Source organism: Lycium barbarum, chromosome 7, assembly GCF_019175385.1.
Source record: "Lycium barbarum isolate Lr01 chromosome 7, ASM1917538v2, whole genome shotgun sequence".
Lineage (NCBI taxonomy): Eukaryota > Viridiplantae > Streptophyta > Magnoliopsida > Solanales > Solanaceae > Lycium > Lycium barbarum.
The window spans coordinates 110,327,872-110,354,914 of NC_083343.1; the positions used below are offsets into that span (position 1 = coordinate 110,327,872).

General features: G+C 36.5%; 1 protein-coding gene across 1 annotated transcript; it reads right to left on the reverse strand.

Annotated features, from left to right (window-relative positions):
• Nucleotides 1-17,901: 17,901 nt before the first annotated feature.
• Nucleotides 17,902-26,524, reverse strand: LOC132603778 (V-type proton ATPase catalytic subunit A-like). The gene is made up of 20 exons (XM_060316997.1): nucleotides 26,282-26,524; nucleotides 25,133-25,259; nucleotides 24,877-24,932; nucleotides 24,722-24,778; nucleotides 24,491-24,605; nucleotides 24,364-24,401; nucleotides 24,129-24,230; nucleotides 23,425-23,481; nucleotides 23,247-23,318; nucleotides 23,058-23,159; nucleotides 22,893-22,955; nucleotides 22,683-22,815; nucleotides 22,086-22,192; nucleotides 21,234-21,428; nucleotides 21,066-21,152; nucleotides 20,837-20,941; nucleotides 19,139-19,236; nucleotides 18,978-19,056; nucleotides 18,641-18,729; nucleotides 17,902-18,437 (listed from the first exon to the last, which is right to left on the reverse strand). Exons 1-20 carry the CDS (start codon nucleotides 26,357-26,359, stop codon nucleotides 18,323-18,325), a joined length of 1,875 nt encoding a protein of 624 aa, XP_060172980.1. The 5' UTR covers nucleotides 26,360-26,524; the 3' UTR covers nucleotides 17,902-18,322.
• Nucleotides 26,525-27,043: the final 519 nt, after the last annotated feature.

The window sequence follows — 27,043 nt, forward strand, 5'->3', positions numbered from 1 at the left end:
ATTTAACTTAACGGTGACAAAAAAAGTCTCATAATTAAAAATGTAGACAAGTTTGACCAGTCAACCTTAAATTTATCTTAAAAATATGATTAACTAAAATTGAGATTGAATTATAATTTTTAAAATTTATAATCTTTTACAAAATACACAAAAGCTCATACATATTATACAAAAACTTCTTTCAACCCACACACATTATACAAAAACTCCTTCCAACCCACTTCCCCCCACGACCCCAACTACTTGTTCATTTTATTTCAAAAAAAAAAAAAAAACAGTTCCCAGTTCGTCTCTGTCTCTCTCCGTTGCTGCTGCAAAAAACCAGCGACCGGCGACCACCATTGTTGTTGCTCGTTCCTCTCTCTCCATTACTGCTGCTGCTGCTCATTTCTCTCTCTCTCCATTGCTGTTGCTTCTCTATTATTCATTCTCAGGTAATTTTTTATTTTTTTTCAATTGGTTCAAAAGTTAGGGTTTTGAAATTAGAGTGTGAAAATGATGATTTTGGTTAGAGAAGATGAAGAAGAGCATGGGTTTTTCTTGAATGTTGTTTATTTTGTTGTAGTTTCGTGTATTTGTTGCACTTGTTGGGTTTGTGAGTTTGTAAATAGTGGTTGTGGTTGTGAAATTATAGTTTTTGGTGCTGTTTTTGTTCTTCTTCTCCTTGTTGTTTCGAAAAAAAAAAAGGCTTGCAATTTTGTTGATGTTTTCCAACAACTGAGGTTACCTGTTGCAGCAAATTCAGCACTTGTTTGATAGTTGCAAACATCTGCTGAGGTTGCATGGTTTGGTGTATTTTGTTTAAGTTGTGAGTGAGATTTGTGATGGTTGTGTGTTTGTAGTGAAATATAGATGTTTTATAGTTAAATTTAGATGTTTTTGCTGTTGTTGTTGTTGTTGCTGTTGCAGCAAATTCAGCACTTGTTTGACAGTTGCAAACATCTGCTGAGGTTGCATGGTTAAAAAAAAATCTATTTGGTGTATTTTGTTTAAGTTGTGAGTGAGATTTGTGATGGTTGTGTGCTTGTAGTGAAATATAGATGTTCTGTAGTTAAATTTAGATGTTTTTGCTGTTGTTGTTGCTCTCATGCTATGGTTCAGGAAAAGTTTTGATTTTATCCAACAGCTGCTGGATAAAATCAAAACAATTGTTGAGGTTTTTGCAGCAACTGAAGCAGTTGTTGTAGCATATTAACAGGTTGTTATAAAAAATCAAAACAGTTCCTAAGCTGTTGCTACTGTTTTTCTATTTCCAACAGATTAAGATTCTGCTGCAACAAGTAATAAGTTGTTGCAACAGCTTCGTATTTTGTTGCAACATATTCTTAATCTGTTGCAACAACTGATTACTTGTTGCAACATATTCCTTTTCCCTTTTTACTTTGAATGTTGTACTAACCAATTAAAACTGTTTTTCTATCTCCTGTGTGTAGATAAAATGGCTCCAGTTAAAAGAAAAGGAGTAATAAAAGAGCTAAGGTGCAAACACCATTAGATAAACTTGTGACTGCTATTTGTCAATCAACAAATAAGGAAAGAGTTAGTGAAACTGGGGCTTCAGAAAGAGAGGAAACCCACGAAACCTCTGTTGGGCATGAAGAAAAAAGTGATAAAAATGAACAAAGTGAAGAAACTAGAGAAGAAAGTGAAAAAGATGATGAAAAATCTGCTGAAGGAGATGAAAAAAATGCTAAAGGAGATGAAGAAGAAGTGGGTGAAGAAAAATGAGATGAAGAAGAAGGAGATGAAGGGGAGGAAGGAGCTGAAGGGGGTGAAGGAGGTGAAGAAGATGCAGAAACTGAAAATGGTAATGAAAAAGAAGAAGAAGAATCAACAGATCAGACCTTGGCCGAGTTAAGAAGAAAAAAGAAACATAATGTGGATGCCAATCTTGTTGAGTCTTCTAGTATTGCCACAGATCCTAATAGACCTTCGATTGAGGAGGTCGTCAAGAGTTTCAGCATTGAAAAGTATAGCGTGACGATGCCGCTGAATGGAAATAAGGATTTGTCCGGTGATTTTGTGGTTAGATCAACCATGGGCAAGGTCTTTGACACCTTCAGGGGCATTCTCCGGCAGCAGGGGTTGGAGAATTTCTTTAGGGCTAGCTGTTTTGGGCTCTATTTAGATTTGCCTGAAGATACCAGTGCCCGATTTCAAATGACAATGGTTTCTGAGCTTTTGAAGCGTAAGATTATTTGTGATAGAAAGGATGAGATTTGGATCAATTACTGTGGCATGCCAGTTTGCTTTGGCATGAAGGAGTTTTCCATAGTTACCGGATTGAGATGTTATCCTTGTGAGCCTCTTCCGACTGTTGTATTAACCAAGCCAGCCCGGACGCCCAAGACAGCCAAGAAAGCAAAAGGTTCCAAAGCTAAGAATGATGTCTCTTTGGTAAACTTAGTGGGAAAGAGCTACATTCAAAAGAAATTGTTGCAAGATTTGGAGTCCAAAACTTTCTCAAAAAAGCACAAGGAGGCACTGTGCTTAGTTTGGTTTGTGCACAGTGTTCTTTGGGCAAGAGACGTAAACTACAACATACCGCTTGGATTGATTAAACTTGCTGAGGACTATGACTCCTTCAACAACTATGCCTGGGGTTTTCAAAGCTTTAGCTTGACTGTTGAATATTTGATGAAGGATTTGAAGCCAACGGGGAAGACACAAAACCTATATGGCTTCCCTTGGGCTTTCATGGTAAATTTTCTTCAATGTTTTACCTTTTTTTTTTTTTTTTTCATTTCAATCACTATTTTGATTTTTGATGGCATCTCTTTTTCTAGGCTTGGGCATTTGAAGTCATTCCTCACCTCAGGCATCAAGTCAAGGAATACTCCGAAGAAGTTACCTATCCAAGAATTCTTAGATGGCTCACTGCCAGGAACAACACAAAATTGAGTGTTGACCTTTTCAACCCCCCTAAGGAAGTTGTAAGCATTAGAACACAACAGATGACTAGGTGTTGCAACAGCTTTTATAATCTGTTGCAACAACACATGCATCTGTTGCAACAAGTTATGCATCTGTTGGACAACGTCCAACAGATAATTAACCTGTTGCAACAAGTTACCCAACAGATGAATCTGTTATATCATGCAACTACTTTTTTACAACAGATGAGTAACCTGCTGCAACAAGTTACTCATCTGTTGGAAAATGTCCAACAGATGATAAACCTGCTGCAACAAGTTGACAATCTGTTGGACAATTTCCAACAAGTACCACAGCTGTTGCAACATATCACTTTATTTGCTAATTTGATAACTTCTGAATCTGTTACAGTAAGTTTTTACAACAAGTACAATAATCTGTTATAACAAATTACTAATCTGTTATACAATATCCAACAGATGAGCAACCTAATGCAACAAGATACCCATCTGTTGGAAAATTTCCAACAGATGAGATGCCTGCTGCAACAAGTTACCAATCTGTTAGACATTGTCCAACAGATGTGTAACCTTTTGCAACAACCTGATAACTTGTTTTAAATAGGTTTTGCTTTTTATGATTTAGCACCATTATGATATATCTACTTTCTTGTTGTAGGTTGTGAACCCATGGCTTGTCCCAACAATAAGAGAGTTGGAAATGTCATGCCTTGTCACCTTTGTGCCCATAGAATCTGTGCCTGACAGATTGATTGATGGGTTCAAAGGGGAATTGGATGGAGTGACAGCCATCACTAGGGTTGATGATATTGTAGCTGGTGGTGGTGGTCATGTTATTGTTGGTGCTGGTGGTGATGTTATTGTTAATGTTGTTGGTGGTGTTGATGTTGTTGGTGGTGTTGTTCAGCCTGTTGATGTTGTTATTGGTGGTGGTGGTGTTGGTGATGATGTCCCAGCAAGTATTGGTGGGGAAAAATTAAGAGATGATGATGTTAATATTGGTGGATTTACTCCAGTTCCTGGATTGAGTGATTTTTCCGGATTTGGTGGTAATTTTAGTGGTGGTGGATTGAGTGGTAGAAGATTTGCTGATGTTGGTGCCGGTACTTCTAAGGTGTCGTCATGTGCTTGTGAGTGCACCACTTGTAAGGATAAAATGGATAATTTGATTAGAAAGGTGGAGGAATTGGCGCAAGCCCAAGAAGCCACAAACACTTCTATGCAGAGGTTGATATCCAAGAGAGGTATCAATCCATCAAAGAATCTTTCCTCACCTTATACTCTTGTTCATGTTCGGAGGAGGGGCAAAGCAATTGCCAAGGCACTTGCATCAGTTAGATCAAGAAGATCTGTTGCTACTCCCAGTAAGTCAATTGAGACTCCTCTTCTTGATGTTGGGCTAAAAGTGCTAAAGAAGTTGGACATTTTCAAGCCTGTACATGCCCAAAGAAAGAAAAAGGTTGAGACTGCAATCAAGTCCAAAAATAGTGGGAGAACTATGTACTCAATGCATGAATTTGGAGCAGCAGACTTCAAGGCTTTGACAAGCATGGAAATTTGGTGGGAGGATTGGGTAAGTTTCAACACTTGTATATATCTATCTAATTCTGTATGTTGTTGCAACAAGTAGATAATCTGTTGCAACAAGTTAATTAGTTGTTGCAACAGTTCCTTTATTTTGTTGAATCTGCTGCACCAAGTTAACTAGTTGTTGCAACAAGTAGATAATCTATTGAATCTGTTGCACCAAGTATCTAACTGTTTTACTACTTTTACTTTAGTATGTAGATGAAGTCCTGCTTCTAATGCGTATGAGGCAAATCAATTTCCCTGAGTACTATGATTCCACTGACATAATCCTGGACCTCAACTTTTACAACAACATGTCCAAGAGTTACGCAGAATTGACAAAAGAGAGTACAGTTCCAAATGTTGTGCCTCTGAAGGTTAGACTTGCTGAATTCAAGTGCGATGATGATATGGTCGATTATTGTAGGGGTGTCAGACCCTACCCGGGAGGCTGCTCGTGGGCTGGTGCAAAGAGGGTTTTAACAGTGATGAATATTAATGTCACACATTTTGTCACTCTCGAGTTCATGATTGAAGAGGGAGTGGTAAATGTGTATGACTGCAACGTTCCTATCTACGAAGAATCTGACTTCTTTTGTTTCATGGAGCCGGTAATGGAATTGTGGCCCAAGTTATTGCAACAGAGTGGAATGTTCGCACACTTGCCTACAAAGTTACTCAATGAATCGTGGGAATTCAATAGGCTACAGAATCTCCCCCGCAATGTCACTAGTAGGGCATGTGGTTCGTGGTCAATTGCTTTTATGGAGGCTTTGCTTACCGGCACAACTGTGACAAAACCCGAAAGTCTAATCAGCGACAACTCTGTAGGGAGGATGCAATAGAGATGGGCATTAGGTGTCATTGAAAAGGTGTTAGAGCCCTAAGATGGGTTGATAAACAGTTCATTGATTTTGTGTTTTTTGGAGCCAAAATGTGGCTTGTTGAACAATTTAAGTATATATTAGGAGTTTTTTTTATGACATTATGTAATTTAAGTATATATTAGGTGTTCAGTACTTTTCTAAGACATTTTGTTAAGTATATATTAGGTGTTAATTATTTAAGTTGTGTTCAGTACATTATGTTAGTGGTTTCAGTAGTTTTAAACAAGTCACAAAATCTAACAGTTTTTTAAGAAGTTGCAACAACTGACCCATCTGTTGCAACAAGTTTTTAATATGTTGCAACAGATGAGTAAGTTGTTGCAACAAGTTGGTAATCTGTTGCAACAGATGGTTCAGTTGTTGCAACATATGGGTCAGTTGTTGCGACTAATCTAACTGATGTTGAAGAAGTTGCAACGACTAACCCATCTGTTGCAACAAGTTTGAAATCTGTTGCAATAGATGAGTCAGTTATTGCAACAATATTTAAATTTGTTGCAACAGATAGTTCAGTTGTTGCAACATATGGGTTAGTTGTTGCGATAAATCTAACTGCTGTTTTAGAAGTTGCAACAAGTTGATAATCTGTTAGAACAAGTTTGTGATCTGTTGCAACAGATGAGTCAGTTGTTGCAACACATCTTTCAATTGTTGAAGAAATTGCAACAACTAATCTATTTGTTGCAACAAGTTTGTAAAATGTTGCAACAGATGGGTTAGTTGTTGCAACAAGTTCATAATATGTTGCAACAAGTGCATTATCTATTGTAACGGATGAGTAACCTGTTTAAAAGCTTCACATTTAGTAAACAATAAATATCATTGGTTTTCGTTGTTTACACCTCAATATGGGTGAATCAAGTAGTTTTCATCAAATTACACCAACGATCGCTCGATTTGGGAAGTATACGCTTAGTTGATCATATATCCTGACTCAGAATACCATCAAATTGGTTAGGAACATTTAGTAAACAATAAATATCATTGGTTTTCGTTGTTTACACCTAAATATGGGTGAATCAAGTAGTTCTCATCAAATTACACCAACGATCGCTCGATATGGGAAGTATACGCTTAGTTGATCATATGTCCTGACTCAGAATACCATCAAATTGGTTAGGAACATTTAGTAAATAATAAATATCATTGGTTTTCGTTGTTTACACCTAAATATGAGTGAATTAAGTAGTTCTCATCAAATTACACCAACGATCGCTCGATATGGGAAGTATACGCTTAGTTGATCATATGTCCTGACTCAGAATACCATCAAATTGGTTAGGAACATTTAGTAAACAATAAATATCATTGGTTTTCATTGTTTACGCCTAAATATGGGTGAATCAAGTAATTCTCATCAAATTACACCAACGATTTCTCGATTTGGGAAGTATACGCTTAGTTGATCATATGTCTTGACTCAGAATACCATTAAATTGGTTAGGAACATTTAGTAAACAATAAATATCATTGATTTTCGTTGTTTACGCCTAAATATGGGTGAATCAAGTAGTTCTCATCAAATTACACCAACGATCGCTCGATTTGGGAAGTATACGCTTAGAATTTCCTATCAAATCAATGAAATTACCGCCTAATCCATTAAGGATGTTAGTAGATAAATATATTTATCACTAAATATCATTGAGTCCCTTTGTTTAACACTAAATATCATTGAATCCCTTTGTTTAACACTAAATATCATTGGTTCCCTCTGTTAATAACTAAACATATGTGACTTATATCCTAGTTGTTGCAGCAATTTCATGATTTGTTACAGCAATTACATAATCTGCTGCAGCAATTGCATAATTTGTTGCAGCAGTTGCATAACCTGTTGCAACAAGTACATAATCTGTTGCAGCAATTGCATAATCTGTTACAACAGTTGCATAACCTGTTGCAACAAGTACATAATCTGTTGCAGCAGGTAACATAGCTGTTGAACAAGTTATATTACTTGTTGGATGAAACAACTCATTCCATTTGTTGGATGAAACAAGTTAAGGACTTTCTGCAACAACTCATTCCATTTGTTGTAAAAACTCAAAACACTATAGGAACTTACTGTAACAAGTCATGTCACTTGTTGGAAAACCAAGTTAAGTTAGTTGCTGCAACAAGTCCGATTACTGGTTGGCAAAATCCCAACAAGTTACACAGCTGTTGCAACAGAATTTTTACTTGGTGGAAACTATTCAGAAATTGCAAAACCACAGAACATACATTGGTGATTTGAGCAAGATCAACATATCATTTAAACCAATTTTACTAACAGAAACAACATAAAAATGTCATAAAATCCAATTTCACAAACACGAACAATAGTAATTATTATTACAAGACATTGCAAATTTAACAACTAGGGAACAATTCGGTTTGGGCATGTAGTTTTTTTATGGCCATCTGTTTTGCATATGGAGCATTTGTTTTTCCTTGTTGCAAGTGATTCCCCGATTTCACGCCTCCTCTTTGTCCGTCTTCTTCCCGGTTTGTTCAGATCAACATGTGGAGGAGGTATTTCTCTCTCTAAAATCTCCATAGGAACTTCCCAAGATTCTTCAGAAGGCACGGGATTCATTTCCTCACAGTATGCAATTATGTAATTCTCCACCCTGTAATATGGAGATGAGTAGTCATAAATCCGCCTTCCAAAGTCTTCATCATATTGGACTCGAAGCGCTACCATAGCATGCGGGCAAGTTATTTTGTCCAGGTCAAAAACTCTACAAGTACAAGATCTTCTTTGCAGATTGACTGTTGCAACTGAACTGTGGCCGATGACGCTAAACTTGTAGTTGACACTTTGATGGGCCAATAACTTTGTCGTAACCTATTTTAACCGGGTTAAATTAGAGTACAACATATTGGAGATTCCTATTCGTTTATTTTAAGGAGTCGCCACCTAATTAATTTAATGGTGAATTAGGACACCTAATTATTAACTAAGGTAAAGCTAACTAAACCTCTGTTAATAGTCTGCTTAATCAGTGTGATTCTAGGTAAGGGTTCTATATTATCCTAAAGGGAAGGTGTTAGGCATCCTTTAGAATCCGTTAACTACGGTTATCCGGCCAAACTTAGGTTAATTAATGAAGGTGAGAATTTGTATAAAAGAGGACTTTGAATGCCATTTTAAATAAAACTTGTAAATATTACTAAGGCTTTAGATAAAATGTTGTTTAGAAATAAAACTTATAAAAGATAGTTTGCATAAAAGAGGATTTTAAATGCTATTTAAATAAAGCTTAAAATGTTGCTAAGACCTTATATGAAATATAGTAAATGCTATTTAAGGTAAGACTTGTAGGAAATATAATGATTTGCCCATAAATAATAGCTTTTGAGAAGAGATTTAGCAATTTTGAACTTTGGATAAATTATGTTATATGAATATAGCAATGTAGAAAAATCTAGACTTATGAATAGGATTCAAGAGGAAGTGAGTTTTCTTTTTCGTTTTTATTAATTCTTATGAACTATACTTAGATAAAAATATGCGTGATTGATTCAAACTTGAAGATTTATTTATAAAATATACTTGAATTTATACTGTGTATTAGTGACGTTTTGAAATGTATATGATAGTAAGAATAAAATATGATTCCATTAACTCAAAATACATAGTTATGCTATTTTGCAAATCAATTATTCCAATAAAAATAAATATTATATATGCTATAAATAGTTCAACATAAAAAGAAACGTGTGGGACTAATGACGAGTTTTCTTTCTTAAATTCTACCCATTATACTAAAGCTAACCCACTAAATTTTTACTAAAATTCATCTAAATCAGGAAAACAAGACAAAGTGAAGGGTTAGTCATACGTCACAAATTAAATGCATAAAAATTAAAATAGAGGAGCAAATATAGTTTAATGGGCTCAGCCCATTTTAGAGCTGCCACGATCGGCTGCTGTGATCTGTTTGCTATTGGGCCTTGGCCCAGAAAGTCTTTTATTTTGTTGCGGGTCGGCTGGACACGAGAGGAAGTCATGTTGGGCTGTTTCTACTATTGGGCTGCGGCCCAAGATTTTTGTTTGCTGTGGACAGAGGGCTGGAACAGAGAGGAATGACGTTTCGTTGGGCCTTGGCCCAACACCGAACGCGGAAGAAGAACGAATCCCTTGGACTCGTATGCGATGGTCATGCATAAAATGAAAGGAAAGAATTAGTATACGATCAATAAATAATGTTAAACATATGAAATATAAATTCAAAACAAATTAGCAGATTATGTATGTATGTTTATTTAAGTATACTTCATGTATACACGTTCATAGCTGTTTTAAATAAAGGTATACCAATAATATACGTAAATATGCATAACCAACTGAAATATACTTGCAACAACGCACAGAATTTAAACAACCCCAATGATACCCGGGACTTGCTAATACATGTTTATTTGCACAAAATGCATATCATCAGACTGAGCGTATTAACAATATTCAACATTTTGAAGAATTTAAATCAAAACACTTTGCATACATAGCACATGCATAATTTAAAAGAAAGTGGGCAGCCGGCACACAACACATACCCAATCTGAACACGACGGGCTTGTGATATACGAACATCTATTGAATTCAGGAGGGATATTCATGGTATTCGGATATTCTAGTCCACATTTTCCATATTATCAAGACAAACACTAATGACTACATCAAATATCACCCCTACCAACAGCTCATGATTCATCTCTAAGAAACAGATTTTCGGTCCAGTGGTACCAATTCTAAATTTAGTCAACGTAATGTATTATTCGAACACAAGACTTAATATATCATGGAATAACAAATAAAACAGCAGCCGAGGTGAAAGAGAACTGGCGAGTTACAGCATAAACGCAGAATTCTAATAGATGCTGAACCATTACTTCTTAACATAAAGTAATTTATAGTCATATAGATAGAAAAACAGTTCAATACGTGGTTCAGAGTTGAAATCCTTTTCCTCAGTCTTTTTCAAACAGAATTAGTCTACATTGGTTCATATCAATATTCTATACCAGAGATGAGTATTTTCAGTTCCAAACTCAATCATCAGCATTTATGTTGCTCTGAAATGGGAACAACCAGTGACCCTAGACTATCATTGATGTATCACAAACCACAAAAGGAAATCAGATAAGTGCACAGGTACTGGTACCTTAAGCCTATTTGAAAAATCAGAAGGGAATAGGGAGAGGACAAGCATGAAAAGTGAAAGAAAATGCTAAATGAAGTTATGTTTCATATTGAGCTAGAGGGCAAAGTATTCTGGTTCTTCCATCATATAAGCATGATAACATACATATTTTAATTCATTTTTTTTTATGCAATCATTTGGACAAACAAAGGACAGGGAGATGTGAAAACAGACCCAAACCTAACTTAGCGCAAAGGTTTGACAGATTTAGAACCTTCAAGCTTCTAGAGATGTTTCAAACTCACGTCAAGATTGATTGCTTTTTTAGACTTCCCATATAGGTAACCATTCAATCCACAACACCAAATTAAGCATTGGACTCCTTGTCCTTCACACCAAACTACAACAGATCCTTTTTTAAAAGATTTTCAGCCAAGAGTCACAAATAAGCAAGCCTATATCCATTTGTTAGAACTCAAACTTCAACGCTTGGTGAGCATGGATAATTACATGGACATAACTATTTACCTATTTTTATTCCCACTTATATCGAGCTGTGACTGTACTTTGATAAAAGAAAAACGAAAGGACACGGAACAGTTTCAGGAATAACTATTTTGAAGGCTCAAACCAGCAATACCATATGAGCACAAGATTTGGATACCCTTAAACATGATTTAAATTCATTGATTGAGGACACATAATCTAGACTGGACTAAACACTCCATTTATGCACACCTAATATGAGTAACACCAACGTTAATCAACTCATATAATCAAGTTTATATCAATAAAAGCATTGTAGACTTAATATAACCTCATCATACCCAAAAAAAACAGGACATATACCGACCATATAGAAACTAAACAGCGCGATTCTGAGATAAACACATAGACACTGTCAACTACTAAGCGCGATTAAGACACAGGAATTTATTTAATCTATCAACATATAAAATACTTCACAAACCACTAACTGAATTAACATAATAATTGCTAAATCATGAAGACAATATCTAATGCTAACACATAACAACTAAGAAGCTAAAAATGTAGAAGATGAAAAAAATAAACAAAAGGGGATTGACGCACCTTCTTCGGGTGCAGCGAAGTGAGGCTTCGGATCCTTCGATCTACCTCGAAAACTGCCAAATCCGAGCTTGCGATGCTCGGATTCACAACAACACAAAGCAAATAAAAAAAAAAGAAAAACAAATGTTCTAGTATTTTGACTTGATATTTTGAATTATCACAACCACTGAAAACTAATCTTTGAGGGAATTTTAGGTGGCTCAAGAACTTGTATTCTTCAGGGGGATTTCCCGATATGTTTTTCGAAAAGGGATCCTTTTTCTTCCTGATTTCCCTCCCCCTTCAAACAATTCATCTCCCTCTATTTATAGGGTTTTGTGTTGAATAAAAGAAAGAGGGCAGGAGCGGGGGAAAGTGCGGTGGGAGAGACAAGCGTGGGGGACAGCGGGAAAGTGGGGAACAGAGGCGCGGGAGAGAGAGACGAAGGGGACAAACGGAAGTGGGGGAGCGGCGTGGTGGAGAGAAGAGAGAGAAGGGAGCGGGAGAGAAAAAAAAGAGTAGGGGGCGGCGTCTGATGAAGATGAGGGAAACCCTTTTAGGGTTTCCTTTGTTAAATGAGAATTGGGTCGGGTTGTGAGTTAATGGACCGGGTCAATTTTCTTTTGGGCTGAATTGGCTAAAAATGTGGGCTGGGCGGATGAAAATAATGGGTTGACTGATTTGGGCTGGATGGAAGAAATAGTTTGGCTTCTAAATTTACATAAGAGACCCATTTTAAATTAATCATATACTGAGTGTGCTAAAATATCCCCTAATATAAGTATGTGTTTATTAATATTTAGATGAAAATAAAATGACGCCGTAATAGCCGGGCGATAATATATTTGAAAGTCAACAGTAAGTAAATGCTATTATTAAATTACACGAAGATAAATGCAATGAGTGTGCATAAGCTGGTAAAATACCGAAATGATAAAAATTGTGAATTATAATAATAATAATAATAATAATAATAATAATAATAATAATAATAATAATAATAATAATAATGGTAGTAGAAACGATAATAAAGATAATGACATGATAATGTAATGTCGGTATTAATAAAAACTAATAATTATAGTAAAAATATAAATATATTTTTTAATTTTTCAAAAATATTAGAAGCATAAATAAGTATTTCGGAGGAGAGGCGGGACAAAATTGGGTGTCAACAAACTTATTACCCAAGTTGACAAATTTTGATATTTTTTTTCCATTAAGGGAACAAAGATGGTTGGTGAGTCGATGAACTCCATACGCCTCTCATGAAATTTCTCAGTAAACCTTCTGTTTATGGAATCAAATAGAGCAGTAATGGGAAATTCTCTTTCAACATTGAACATTGAGTTCACCGACTCAACAGCGTTTGTCGTCATAAAATTATACCTGACAAAATAAACATATTAGTGTTGGAACATGTGGCTGAGGCTCAGCTGTGTCAAAAATCACAACAAGTACAATATCTGCCGCAACAAGTTACCTATTAGTTGCAGCAGATACGTTACTTGTTAGAAACAGAAATGTGCAAATACCTATTTCCGGGGCAGAATGCCCTGCTCCATTTGTGGAATCCAGCACGTTCAAGATGTTCGGCGGCCCCAGGAACCAAATCTCTGATTTGATTGAAATGGTCATTGAAGACATCAATATTGTACGCTTTTGCTGCTTTATAAAATTGAGATACGACCGCCCCATTGTGAAAGGTGGTTCTCAGATTTTCCCCTAGGTGCCTCATGCAAAAACCATAATGACATGTAGGGAAGACAATTGAAACCGCCTTTTTGATACTTGGATGTCTATCAGAAATTATGCACAATTCAAGGGTATCCTCTATATAGCTTCTCATTTGTTCAAAAAAATATTTGTACGAAGCATCACACTCCTTGTCCACTACACAAAATGCCACTGGAAAAACATGATTCTCCGCATCTTGTGCGACTACTGACAACAACACTCCTTCGTACTTGCTCCTCAAGAATGTCCCATCGACAGCTATGACCTTTTTCATTTGCGCAAAACCAAGCATCCAAGCCTTATAGGCTACAAAAAAGTACTTGAACTTCCCATTTTCATCAACCTTCAATGTCGTCTTACTTCCTGGATTTGCAGAACGAAACATATAACGGTACGCATCAAGCACCGCATACCCGTGCTCATGTGTCCCCCTTGTCAAAGCCTTTGCTATCTCCATGCCCTTCCAGACCTTCCAATAACTTACCTTACAACCCAAATCTGTACGAATTGATTGACTCATATCTTTTGTAGATGGGCCTTTACCGTAAGGAAACTTATCTTTGAAGTATTCACCAATGACTTTCGCAGTAGCGTGTGGATTATGGCTCGTAATGTGCTCAGAACCACGTGTGTGATGCTTTATGTAGGTTCTGATACAAAATCTGTCAGAACGTAAAAGATTCACAGCCCTCAGCCACCACTTGCACTCCGGATGTACACATCTGAAGCAATACACAGTACGCGAGTTAATCACCTTTTTTATTCTAAAAATTTTCTTCAAGCAAGCAAGTTTCAACCAAGTGGGTAGTTCTTCCTTGTTCTTGAATGACATTCTTTTATAAAAACCTGTTTCATCATCTTGAACATGGCTAAACTGTATTGATTGTGTCGTGCCTACTGTATTGCTCGCAACTTCGGGTATAGGAATCGGGTCAGCCCCACTTCCATTATCTGGGATATCCACATCCACCCCATCTAATTCATCATTTAACACATTTTGTTGGTCTTGAGATAAATTGTGGTTCTCTACCGGGCTTCCAACAACGTATACCCTTAAAATGGGCCTAGCTACATCATTCAAATAAGCACGCAAATGAACCTGATCAGTTATCTTAAATGACAAGACCCTCTTATTTTCAAAAGAGTTGTGCATGTAAGTGATGGCAAGATCTTTTGGTTCACAAGTTAATTCGCAATAGGTGATGATTGGGTTCACAAAATCATCGAACATAATATCTCTTTAGACAGTCATTGCTATCGTCTCTAACGTGTCACTACCCTTCCATCGCCAAATATATTGATTGTTCTTCTCGATCCATTCACCATGTCAATCAACCCCTATTGTTATTGAGTCCCCCATTAGTGGTGTTCGAGATACCTGAAGATATTTTGTTTAACAAAAAATTGGTCATGAGAGTACATACCAATCTATAACAAAATGAAACAGCTGCAGCAGTTGTTGTAACAGATTATTGACTTGTTGGAACAAGTGGACTACTTGTTGCAACAGGTAATAAAATTGTTGCAACAAGTCACTAATCTGTTGGAGTCAGCTTCAGTTTCTTTGGGGTAATGTTTCAGATTGTTAAAGATGTCCAACAGATTATCGAGTTGTTGCAACAAGTGTATTACTTATTGCAACAAGTAGTACACTTGTTGCAGCAAGTCAATAATCTGTTGGAAGCAGCTTCAGTTTTTGGGGTTTTGTTTCAAACAAAAACTGAAGCTGACTCCAACAGATAGTTGAGTTGTTGCAACAAGTGGAACACCTGTTGCAACAACTATACAACTTGTTGCAGCAAGTCAATAATCTCTTGGAAGCAGCTTCAGTTTTTTGGGTTACGTTTCAGACAAAAATTGAAGCTGACTCAAACAGATAGTTGAGTTGTTGCAACAAGTGGAACATCTGTTGCAACAACTATACAACTTGTTGCAGCAAGTCAATAATCTGTTGGAGGCGGCTTCAGTTTTTTGAGTTCTGTTTTAGACAAAAACTGAAGCTGACTCCAACAGATCGTTGAGTTGTTGCAACAAGTGGAATACCTGTTGCAACAACTCACTCAGTTGTTACAGGTTATTTATTTAACAATTACAACAACTTCATAATCTGTTGTAGAAGTTGCAACAACCACATTATATGTTGCAACAACTACAACAGCTACTGTAAGTTGTTGGAAAATCAGTGGATTTATACCCAGGTGAAAAATTGAAATAAAACAGCATTGTTGTACTTACCAAATGAGCGGAAAACACTTATGAAGTAATTGCCAGTGCTACACCAACAAAATCCAGTCAAAAAATTGCAAAATCGGGTGGTCACGTTTTTTTCTTTCTTGAGCAACAATGGCGGACGAAGAAGAAGAAGAAGAAGAAGAAGAAGAAGAAGAAGAAGAAGAAGAAGAAAGCAGAACAATGGAATGAGTTATGAAGTAAGTCCCAGTGCTACACGAATGAAATCCAGTAAAAAAATTGCAAAATCGGGTGGTCTTGTTTCTTTCTTTCTTGAGCAAAATCCAGTCAAGACGAAGAAGAAGAAGAAGAAGAAGAAGAAGAAGAAGAAGAAGAAACGAGCAACAAAATAAGAAGAAGAAGCAAGAAGAAGAAGAAACGAAGCAAAAAAGAAGAGCCAAAAATGGTGGAAACGGCGCAGGCAAACAGAAAATTTGGCGCGTTTTTTTTGGCTCTGTAGGGTTTATATGTCTTAGGTCAAAGTGTTAAAAATAAAACTTGGAGGCAAAGTGTAAAAATAAAGCTTGGGGTCAAAGTGTTAAAAATATAACTTTGGGGTGAGTCAAAACTCCCTAATCACTAATCCAAAGTTTATCACCCCTACTCAATTAAAAAACTAGAGTTACCCCAACTCAATTTTAAAACCTATTTGTCACCTATAATTAAAAGGCCCAAGAAACTATTTGGTACTCCCTCCCTCTCAAAATATTTATTGCATTTTTCATTTACAAGTTCGTTGAAAAAGTATTTATAAGAATAACATTTTAACTATTTAACCCTCTTAATATATTTCATCATGTTTTCTCCTCAATAAATATCTACTAATTAATAATGAAACCTATTAAATATTGGTATGTGAATTTATAAAATCAGTTGATGTAATTAAAACAAGAGTAAAATAGAAAAAAGCTATTTAATTTAATTTTGGATAAATAAAACGACAGGTAATTTAGGTATTTTTAGTAAGTACGTCAAACATTTTGAGATGGATAGAGTATTTACGTTTTTCTCTCAATTAATTCATCCGCTATATTTTCTTGGCGAATAAAATGACAAAAATAAAGGAGTCTCTATCCGTTGGAAGGTTCGTCCAAAACAATGGGCCAATATATAGATAATAACCCTTATATTTATCAATAAATTGAATTTAATTGCGCACATGATCACAAGATGTGTCCTTCATTAATTATACACACCAGGAATTTAGGATGAATTGACAGAAGATTTATTGAAGTTAATGCGTGTATTTAAAAAAAGTGATATTTTAGGGAGTTAAATTATATATGTAATGAGCACCTGATAAAAGGCACGTATTTTTTTTTATATATTTTGAGTTGAAAGCGTCTAATAGAAACACTTTATTATGCGTATATTATTTGGTGGATTAAAGCGCCACCTTTTCCGATTACACCGCTGGTTTTGTCAGTCGGACAGAGGATACGGAAAAATGTTTCGTTAGGAGAGAGTTTGAGAAAAAGGCGGTGGCGGTGGTTGTGGTCTCCGAAATGAATTGGACGGGGAGAGTAATTGGTGGCGGCGTTTGGTTGGAGTGGAGGCTGTAGTGGAAGTATCAAGTGTGGTGGTGTCTAACTGTCGTTTTTGCAAGAAGGATGATGAGTCCATGAAAGGGAAGTGTTGAAAAAAGACTAGTGTAGTGGACTGGTGAGACTCTGAGAGGGTTTTTAATCCGCTTTGTTTTCTCTTGCCGAATAAAATGACAAAAAATAAAGGAGTCCCTCTGTTGGAAGGTCATCTAAAATAGTTGACAGAACTCAAATTAACCATTAGACATCGTATTCAAATTATGTCAACACAAAAGCAAAATGTTACTATATTTTCCACTCATATTTAAAAAAAAAAAAAATTGATGGAAAGCATTCATTGCTAACTAAGTTAACCATGACTTATTGAGACTAATGCATATACGTAAAAGAAAGAACATATTTTAAGTGATTAACTTGTGTGTTCAATAGAAACAGGCCATAGTTTGAGTATATAAATGAAATTTACTGTCAAGTTTAAAGAGTTATTGATGTATTTTCCCTTAAAAATCTGTACTCATTGACATGGGACTTAAAGACTAATAGGTAAAAGAAGTACGTACCTAAATCATTGAATCCCTTAGACATAAGAGATCATTTTCTAAGCCTCGATGAAATCATACGCCCGCCACTGGTTAATACAAAATGATTTTAAAAATCCACTTAGCTGAAAAGAGCTACATTCAACTACACGACCACTATTCGAAGTCCTCGAACGTTGTTATGAAATCAACACCCAATAGTACTTGATTTATCGTAATTCTACGCTTGCCATTGTCTAAACTACGATGTTCAAATAACCAACTGTAGACTAAAATTGTAAATCAAATGGAGACCAGCATTTTCATGAGGTTCACCCCCAAGACCTTAATTATTAATTATTGCACATCCGTTCAATAAATTAAAGAACAAAGAAACATTGTACTTACCCAAGTGACCTCGCTTAGGTATAAATCCGCAATCACAGCTTTTATTCTTCAAATCTGATGATAAACTCAAACTAAAGATAATATTACCTAAATGAACCTGTCACTCGCCGTGCTATTGAATAAACATAGATACACCAACCATACAAAAGACTGAGCAAACACACTTTTTTTTTCCATTTTGATCTCTCCAAATCTCATGGATCCAGATGTCCATCACGGAAAACTGCACACAACTGACTTGATGTGTTCTTACATAGTAGAAGACCGCAGAATTATTTGCTGCTCAAGAATTTGGTCGATCCCTACAAAATTGCACATTTCAGCAAATCGTGATTATCGAGTCTCATCCTCAAGGTTGCGGAAACCAGCAATCAAATCATCATGAAGTTTCTGAAACTTGGCCACCAGAGCAGGCTCTCCTTCAGCTGGATCCTCAAACTTTTGGGACCTGTGTGAAATGTAGGTGTAAAAAAGCAGGAAAAATGGGCAAGGGGGAGGGGGAGGAGGAGGGGTAAAGAACAGGCAATGTATTGAACTGGCAGCACAGCAACATCTTTTTAATCTTTTACCGGTTGCATCATGGGGGACATATCTGCTAGACAAAGTAATATGATATCGTAGAACAAAGTTCATGTCTACGCAGTAACTTACACCAAACGGTAGAACAAATCTCCTAGACGGTGCTTAATGAGAGTGTAAGTGATTTTCTGTCCATCCATACCAGCTCCTCGTTCAACAGCCTGCACAAAAGATTATAACAGCAAATGTTACAAGGAAATCCCAAGGTTCAATTTTCTCTACCTACTGGTCTAATGACAATTGTCCCAAAAGCTACCTAGAATCGTACTAAATGTCACAAAAGAAGATGTAAGAACATAAAAATAACAATCATCATCAGCACATAGCATTATCTATAGGAATGAGAAAATGCACTCTGAAGGAAACACAGAAAGAAAATCTTGATGCATCCAGTGCTAGACTATTTTACCTGGTTGGCCAAGTTATAGAAGTGGATAATGTTGCGCAACATCCAAACAGATTTGTAGAAAGGGCAGAACTTATCATATCTGTCATAAGACAAAAAAGTGAGTCCATGACAATCCCAATTCCTTCCAGAACAAGGTATCACAGTTGATTTATATAACTTACGGCGTAAAAGCATTTTGTGCAAGGTAGTCCTCCCTTAAAAGCTTTGCAGTTTCCAAGGTAATCTTATCTGTTTCAGCTAAAGCATCCTTTCCGACAAGCTGCAGAAGGCAAGATCATCTTAATAACTTGATATATATCAGTAGTAATAAATTAGATAAAGAGCTGTGGACCAGCCTTAGAAACCAGATAAATAATCAATTTCAGTGGAATAGATTAGGAAATGATTGATTGAAGGAACCACAAGGGAAACAATGAGTTTTAGAGTAGCGCTATAATGACGTGCTTAGTAGTGCTGCATCATTGTTGAATATTCTTAACTTTGAATTCCCTTTTCAGGTAGATTCTTTACAAACCCATTCAAGATGCATTAGGTCATGTGGAACTAGCTCCAGTGAGACTGTAAAGCTCCTCAATTGTCCTTGTTCAAGGTCAGAGAATAAATGAATTAAAGAAGACATAGAAAATTCATATTCACCCTTCTTGACTAACAAAAAGTAGGAATTCGAAAACCTTGGATGGCAATGAAAGCCAAAGGCTCTCCGACGCTAACGTCAATTCAACGAGTTCTTTAAATTAAAAGTTGAGACCTTATAATGTATTAAGAGTTACGCTTCTATTTGAAGAATTATTTTAGCAACTTTTTGATTTTATGCATCTCTTTGTAGAGTCACACAGGGAGAATCTACTACTAATATTAGTTACATTAGAAGTCCTGAGAGTCTCAATGGAAGTTGTTTTCTAGGTTGTATATGCTGGGTTTGGGGTTCATGAAAGAGGTTATGAGGGTGGGGTGGGGGTGGGTAGGAAGAGGAGGGTCACAAGAAATGTGTCATCTGCATACGCAGAATTAAAGCAGTTTTTGCACACAGCAGCACTAGATTCTTTATCATGCTCTATTGCTTTGGCTTCTCTGTCTGAACAGAGAAAACCCATAGAGCCTATCTGAGCTTCCTCACTCTCAAATCAGCCCATGGAGCCACAAACTTCACTCTAGGCTCACTCCATAGCCTGTTGAACCTACTCTCTCCTTTCATATCCAGGCCCACTCTTCAGCTTGTTGAGGCTGATCTCTCTCTCTCTCTCTCTCTCTCTCTCTCTCTCTCTCTCTCTACATTAAGTCCACTCTTCGATCTTCTCAAAGAAAAAAGACAAGAAATATTTAGTCCATGTGTAAACCTAAGAACCGGGTTACACATGCGGGAAGGTGTTAAGAGAAGTACACTTGTTTGTCATCAATGGTGTAAGGGTCTCCAAAGGGTTTTATAATGTCTTGGCCGCTCTACCCATTGCCTTAAGATTTTGAACTGAATGCTCGGATTCTTTTACACTCCCCAATAGTTGCAAAGGTCAACAAACCAGGAAATTTAGAAGAACTTTGACATACACTCAGGTACCGAAATTCACCCAACCATAACCAATTTCTTTTCCACACAACACAATCCAAGTATGAATTCCCTCCCTTGCAACATGAATTCTAAGTCTGGCCTTCAAGGGATATGAACAAGGAAGACAGAGTGCAATGGATGTTTCTATGTCCATATCAACAACCGTCAAACCAAATACAAGTGATAAAGGCTCCTTAAAACAAAATAAGCCTAAAGGTAGAGCTACATCAACCCCATCCCCTTCTCCTAGGTGAATTAGATATGATGGCTTTAGCGCATACAACTCCAGAAAAAAAGTAAGAAATGCACATACCTGAACAATTTCATTTAGGTCATCCTCCCTCTGCAGCACCTCACGGGCTTTTGTCCTTATGTTAATAAATTCAGGATCAAACTTCTCATAAAAGGACTCGAGTGCCTGAATACAAAAAATGTCAAGTCAATGAGAAGCAGTTTTTGGCCAATAAGCACAAACAGAATTAGACAAAAAAAGAAGCTTCAAATTTGCAGAATAAGCATATGAGTGTGCATAAACAGCATACCCCTGAGTATTTTGAATAGGAAATAAGCCAATTTACAGAGGGAAAATGTTTCCTTTGAGCCAATTTCTTATCCAGACCCCAGAAGACCTGCAAAAGAATGATCTTAGAGAAAGCTGGCAGTGGCAGAAACCACAAATGTCCAGTAATGAAGATTGTGTTTTTACTTACCTGAACAATACTAAGGGTTGCAGATGTAACAGGATCTGAAAAATCTCCTCCTGGAGGAGAAACAGCACCAACAATTGTCACACTACCAGTTCTGTCTGGTCCACCAAGACACTTAACTTTACCAGCACGCTCATAGAAAGATGCCAAACGTGCTGCCAAATAAGCAGGATATCCACTGTCTGCAGGCATCTCTGCCTGAAAGGTGCATAGTGTGTCAACATAGATGAAGCAACTACAAAAACAACTTATCTCCACATTTGGGAAGCAGTAATGTGAAACTTTCTACTCTATTGAAGGTTTTACATAATCCAAGAGAGCATGATGGACTCTTATCGGGGCTGCAGACCACATGTCAAATGACATATATGCTAAGAAATTAAAATAAAAGTAAATTCTTTTCTCTTACTTTTTTAGGAGCAAACTCATCAGAATGTCACCCAAGATAGGATTAAAAAATAAATTACTAAAAGAAAGTCAAGAAATTAGTATGAACCCCATAATATCAACTACAAGTCAGCAAACACTTACCAGTAACCTCTTTACGACTGCATTAATGGTACATTTCACTAATGGTTTGTCAAATCCGTTTCATTTTTAAAAAAAAAAAAAAAAAAGTTCTGCTTTCCACAGTGAATTTACTGAGATTTGGATTTCACACAGATTTTAGTTTAAAATGTCTGTCTGTGTCTGTCTGTGTAACGGGTGGGCAATATATCGAGTCAGGTACTGACAATCCAAGAAAATGATAATAGAAACCTTAAAGTATCAGTTGCCTAGAACAAGAGAGCTGTTGCAACTAAAGGAATGAAGAGGTTATTCGACTGGTTGCAATAGAAGGAATGACCTACTCACCAGTCGACCTGAGATTTCACGTAAAGCTTCTGCCCAGCGAGATGTCGAATCTGCCATCATGCTGACATTATAGCCCATGTCTCTGAAGTATTCTGCTAGAGTAATACCTGAAAATCATAATGACACAAGCTGAAGAACTGCTTTTGTCAATCAAGAATCGGTTGCTATTTTTAGAGAAGAAAAAACATCATTGGAAAATAAGATGACACTTATTTCGGAAGCGTAGAAAGCAGCACTCAGCAGAAAGCATCCACGTGAACATGAACATACAAAGAATAAAAAGTAAAGCACCCTTTTATTTGATATAAATAAACAGGTGCGGGAGCAAAGAGGAAATAGACTTATGTTAGCTAGAATTTTAAAGCGAAGCAATTATACTTATTCTACAGGACGTTTTGGCATTCTTCTTTTATCAAGAGGAAGAGAGGAAAGACATTTTACAGCAAGCATCTATTGTCAATCACCCTCAACAAGCATCTATCACACTACAGGAAATTACACGATGAGATAAGATCAATTGGTAAATGGAATAATCAAGGACCTTTTCCGAGGAGTATCAAAATAGTAAAATTATTAGAGAGTGAAGAAAGTACCAACCTGTATAGATCGAGGCCTCACGAGCAGCCACAGGCATGTTTGAAGTATTAGCGACAAGTGTGGTACGTTTCATGACAGACTCTTCACGCCCATCAGGCAATGTCATTGTCAATTGAGGGAAATCCATAAGTACCTACAAAGAAGTAGCTTGTGCTATGTGACTCAAGATAATAAGAAAGAACTCGCAAATAGAGTGGGAAAACTCCATACCTCTGCCATTTCATTCCCTCTTTCCCCACAACCAACATACACAACGGTGTCCGAGTTAGAGTACTGCATACATTAATAATCTTAATAAGCTTCCTGAGGATTATTTCTAATTTTTGGAAACTGAAATTAAGTAGGTAATCCAATGTGAATAAATAAGAGACTTACCTTGGAAAGAGCTTGACTAATCACTGTTTTCCCACAGCCAAATGCACCAGGTATGGCACAAGTACCACCAAGCACTGAGGGGAATAGTGCATCGAGAACACGCTGACATGACATAGAGCAATTAAGCACAGATGTCTAAAATTTTTACATGAAACCCCAAAAGAGACCTAATATCTAAGCAAGACTTACCTGTCCAGTAAGAAGAGGAGTATCAGCAGCTACCTTCTCTGCAACAGGTCTAGGAGAACGCACAGGCCAATTCTAAAGATATGTGAGCAAGTTAATGTCAGTATCAACTGCTGAAACCGTGAAGAGAACAAAGCAAAAGATAATCTCTGGAACTCCATGTAACTAGAGTGTTATTGACCTGAAGCATAGTTATTTCCTTTTTAACGCCTTGAAACTCGAGCTCAAGAACAATATCCTGCAAGCATAGTGGGAAGAGAATACAATGAAGTCTCCTGATATAATAGTCATTGCATTGCTTGCTATATCTTATATATTCCTTATTTGATCTCCTCTGATTTAGAAAAAGATGGACCTATGGCAATCTTATCATTTTTCTTTCTTTGATAAATAATGGAACTTTCGTTTCAACATAGAAATAAACATCTTAACCAAATGCTTCTTACAAGACAGAGATCTTAACCGTTAAAAAGAAGTAAAATGAATAGTACATTGAGCAAATCATACACTTGCGACCAAGCTTTAAAATGAGTACAGATAGAAGAAAAGGCATTACTACTGGAGCCATTAGAAGTTCAATCTAGGACGTAGGTTTGCTGTTCAGGAAATGGAGTAAATATCCTGTTCCCCATTCCAAACAATAAATAAGGCCAATTGGTGGCTTAGTCTCACACACTCAGGGAGGTGCTTGATTGCCATCTAAATTATTCAAGTTGGACCAGAACTAAGAAGATCAAAACATAGTTTTATAAGTAAACTACTTCAGCTAATATGCACCACAAAGGTAGAAATAATAGCGTGGATCTAAAGAACAAGCTTAATCAGACAACAAGAACAGTAATACCAAATGTGCACTGTTATTTAAAGCTTAAATTGTCGACATACATTCAGAGAGTATTGACCAGCTGGAGCAATGTAAGTAATCTTTCCCATGGCATTAGGAGGAAGAGCAACACGATGTTCCATTAAGCTGTTCTCAAAGACAGTCTGCCAAAAGAAAATTCACGAACACACTCAGATATACAGAGAAAATGGAAACATGGAACAAGGGTACTGTACTATGACTCTGGAAAAGTTGTCACAAATTTACTTAAAAGAAATAAAGTTCATTCAGACTTACAGCATACAAATCTCCACCTGTTAGGACATCTCCCTCACCTGTTACAGCAGAGCATTTTTTTCTTTTGAAAAGCAGAGTAATTATTTCAAAGTCCAAAATGTCATATAGTCAAAGGTTACAAAAATACCGAATTCCTTCTTAGGCTGAAATTCCCATAGTATATCCTTGTCCAGGGCCGGAACAGACACACCACGAGGGATGTAGACATCACCAGACCTTTTTGCAATTGTCTTCAGAGGCCTCTGCATTATTGAGGGAGAAAACACACAAATAAAAAGTTGATGTCAGGGCTCTGATTTCACAACGCTTGCATAAAGAATTTATTTATAAAATGAAAAGGCCATTGTCAGATCATTACCTGAATACCATCGAAGATGTTTCCTAATATTCCAGGACCCAGCTCTACTGACAGGGGCTGTTATTTGAACAGAACATCAAAATTTTGCAATGTTGAAATTTTAACTGACAGTTAAAAGGAAACAACCAAAGTTCAAACGACAAATTTCTTCTGACCTTGTGTGTACGTAGCACAGGATCATTCACCATGAGACCAGCTGTTTCTTCATAAACTGCAACAAAGGTAATTCAACAAACAAAATCTTGCTTTTAGTTTCAATCATGTGAAATTATGGAACTTTGGTCAATACCTCCCTTCCGCAAAAACTTAAGAACAGGCAAAAGCATGGAACAAGAGGGCCGAAAAAAGAAGATAAGATATTGCAGGGACAGTTGCTACTAGAAGGAATAAGGAAATTCACAAGCAATATACCCTGAATTGTAGCAGAATCTCCTTCGAGCCTAATAATTTCACCAATGAGATTGTCATGTCCGACACGAACTAGTTCATACATGGCTGCTCCCCCCATTCCATCAGCAACCACCACTGGTCCAGACACCTGTTACGCAACACACAAATGTCAACCACATAAGATCTACTAATATTCATTTTCATAATGGAGTGGGAGACCTAATCATGCTATCCGATGAACAAAATGAAACCAGCAAAGATATCAGCAATAATAGATTTTAATCAGTATAATCATCTCCATTGTGACCAAGGTAAAATACACACTTAATAATGAGAAGCTGTAATTTTCACATAAGGGGAGTAATAATCACTAAATCAAGCAGTGAAAAGACAAAGTATCTGTACACAAGCAAAGGCAAAAGCAGATATTTTAATTGGTAATTTATGGAAAGAGCAGTAACAAAGGCAAAAACTAATGTCCTAATAAGTGATTAATGCGAACAGCACTAATCAAAGTTGAAAGATGGATTTTTTTTTTTTACTAACTTCGGATGAAGGACCACTAAATTTAGTTGCTTTTATATAAGAGATAATTACAGTACAATGCCCTTCAGTAATCTAATTTACGAAATATCCAGCAAATGTATAGGTTCTGTATATTTATACTTAAATATACATATAAAATACATATCATATACACAAAATACACATATGATATACATAAATCAACATATAATATATGCATAGGTTTTGTATATTTTGGCTAGTGTCCTTAATTAAGTTTGGCTGATGGGCCAAAAATGAAAAAAGTCCTTTATATAATTCATAAGGAAAAGATAAGATATCAGTTATTTGACCTATGATCCTTTCACTCTAAAAGCTTCAACACAAATGGAGCAGTTTAAGGAAAATCTCCATAAGAATTTTGTGGAAAAATACGGCTGAATGAATCAACCAGTGAAGTGAATTCAGACCGATCCAACAATAATCAGTTCGATTCAATTAAATACTCGAATAAAGTAGATCTCAAAGTCAAAAGAGCATCAAATGAGACAAATCCAAACTCCACAGTACAAGTATTGCCAATAAACATAAACGAAAAGGATCTAATGAGAAAAGTAAACTGGAACCACAAAAAAAGGTGCAGATCTAAGGAGACTAAGAAATTACCTTACGCACGTAACCATACTCGCTTTCCTTTTCGGAATCCTCAAATGTAGTCATCGGACCTCCAAATAGGGACGGCATTGTGTTAATCTGAATATGCTAAGATCCGATCGAAATATGTATTTGCTAGAGAGAGAAGGGGAAGAGGGAAATGGCAATAATTGATAAGAGGCAGTGCCTTCTTTCTTCTAGTGATGGAACGAGCAAGGCAGTAAGTTACTCCCTCGGCGTGTTTGACTTCTCAATATCTATTGGGGATCCACTTACATATAGACACGTTTCGTGTGTGTAGATCTACTACTTTCAGGATCTGGTTGCCTGCCTCTGGTGAATCTCGTCCTTACATGTGCAATTTGTTTTTTTTTTTTTTTTTTTTTTTTTGGGACTAATCCAAAGAAGATCATCATCAATTAAACGTGGCAATATTTTTATCTAGAGGTCGTTTGATTGGTGTGATGCCCGAGATATCTCATGGGATTATTTTACTAGTATTTAATCGTAAGATTACTTTTTCCTACCATTTTAGTGTAAATGGTGGGATAAGTTATCCCATAAGATATCCTTGTTTATCCCATCTCACCTACCAAATGACTTCTTAAGGGCTGAGTTCGATGGTAAGCTATTGAGACGTCTTTTGGGTTTAAATTTGAGGAGATAAAATTGTGAGACTCTAAGGGGTCGTTTGTTAGGAGGGATAAATTATTCCATATATATGGGATTGGGTGGGATAGGACAAGATAACTTATCCCACCCTCTATATGGGAT

Bases quoted from the DNA above. Each gene is read 5' to 3' on its own strand.
- LOC132603778 (XM_060316997.1), bottom strand. From the start codon at position 26,359: ATGCCGTCCCTATTTGGAGGTCCGATGACTACATTTGAGGATTCCGAA. The intron at 23,482-24,128 runs GTATGTCGACAA...CTATGCTTGCAG, and splicing joins CTGGTCAATACTCTCTGAAT to GATATTGTTCTTGAGCTCGA. The intron at 18,730-18,977 runs GTAAAATAGTCT...TCTTTTGTGCAG, and splicing joins TCTATAACTTGGCCAACCAG to GCTGTTGAACGAGGAGCTGG.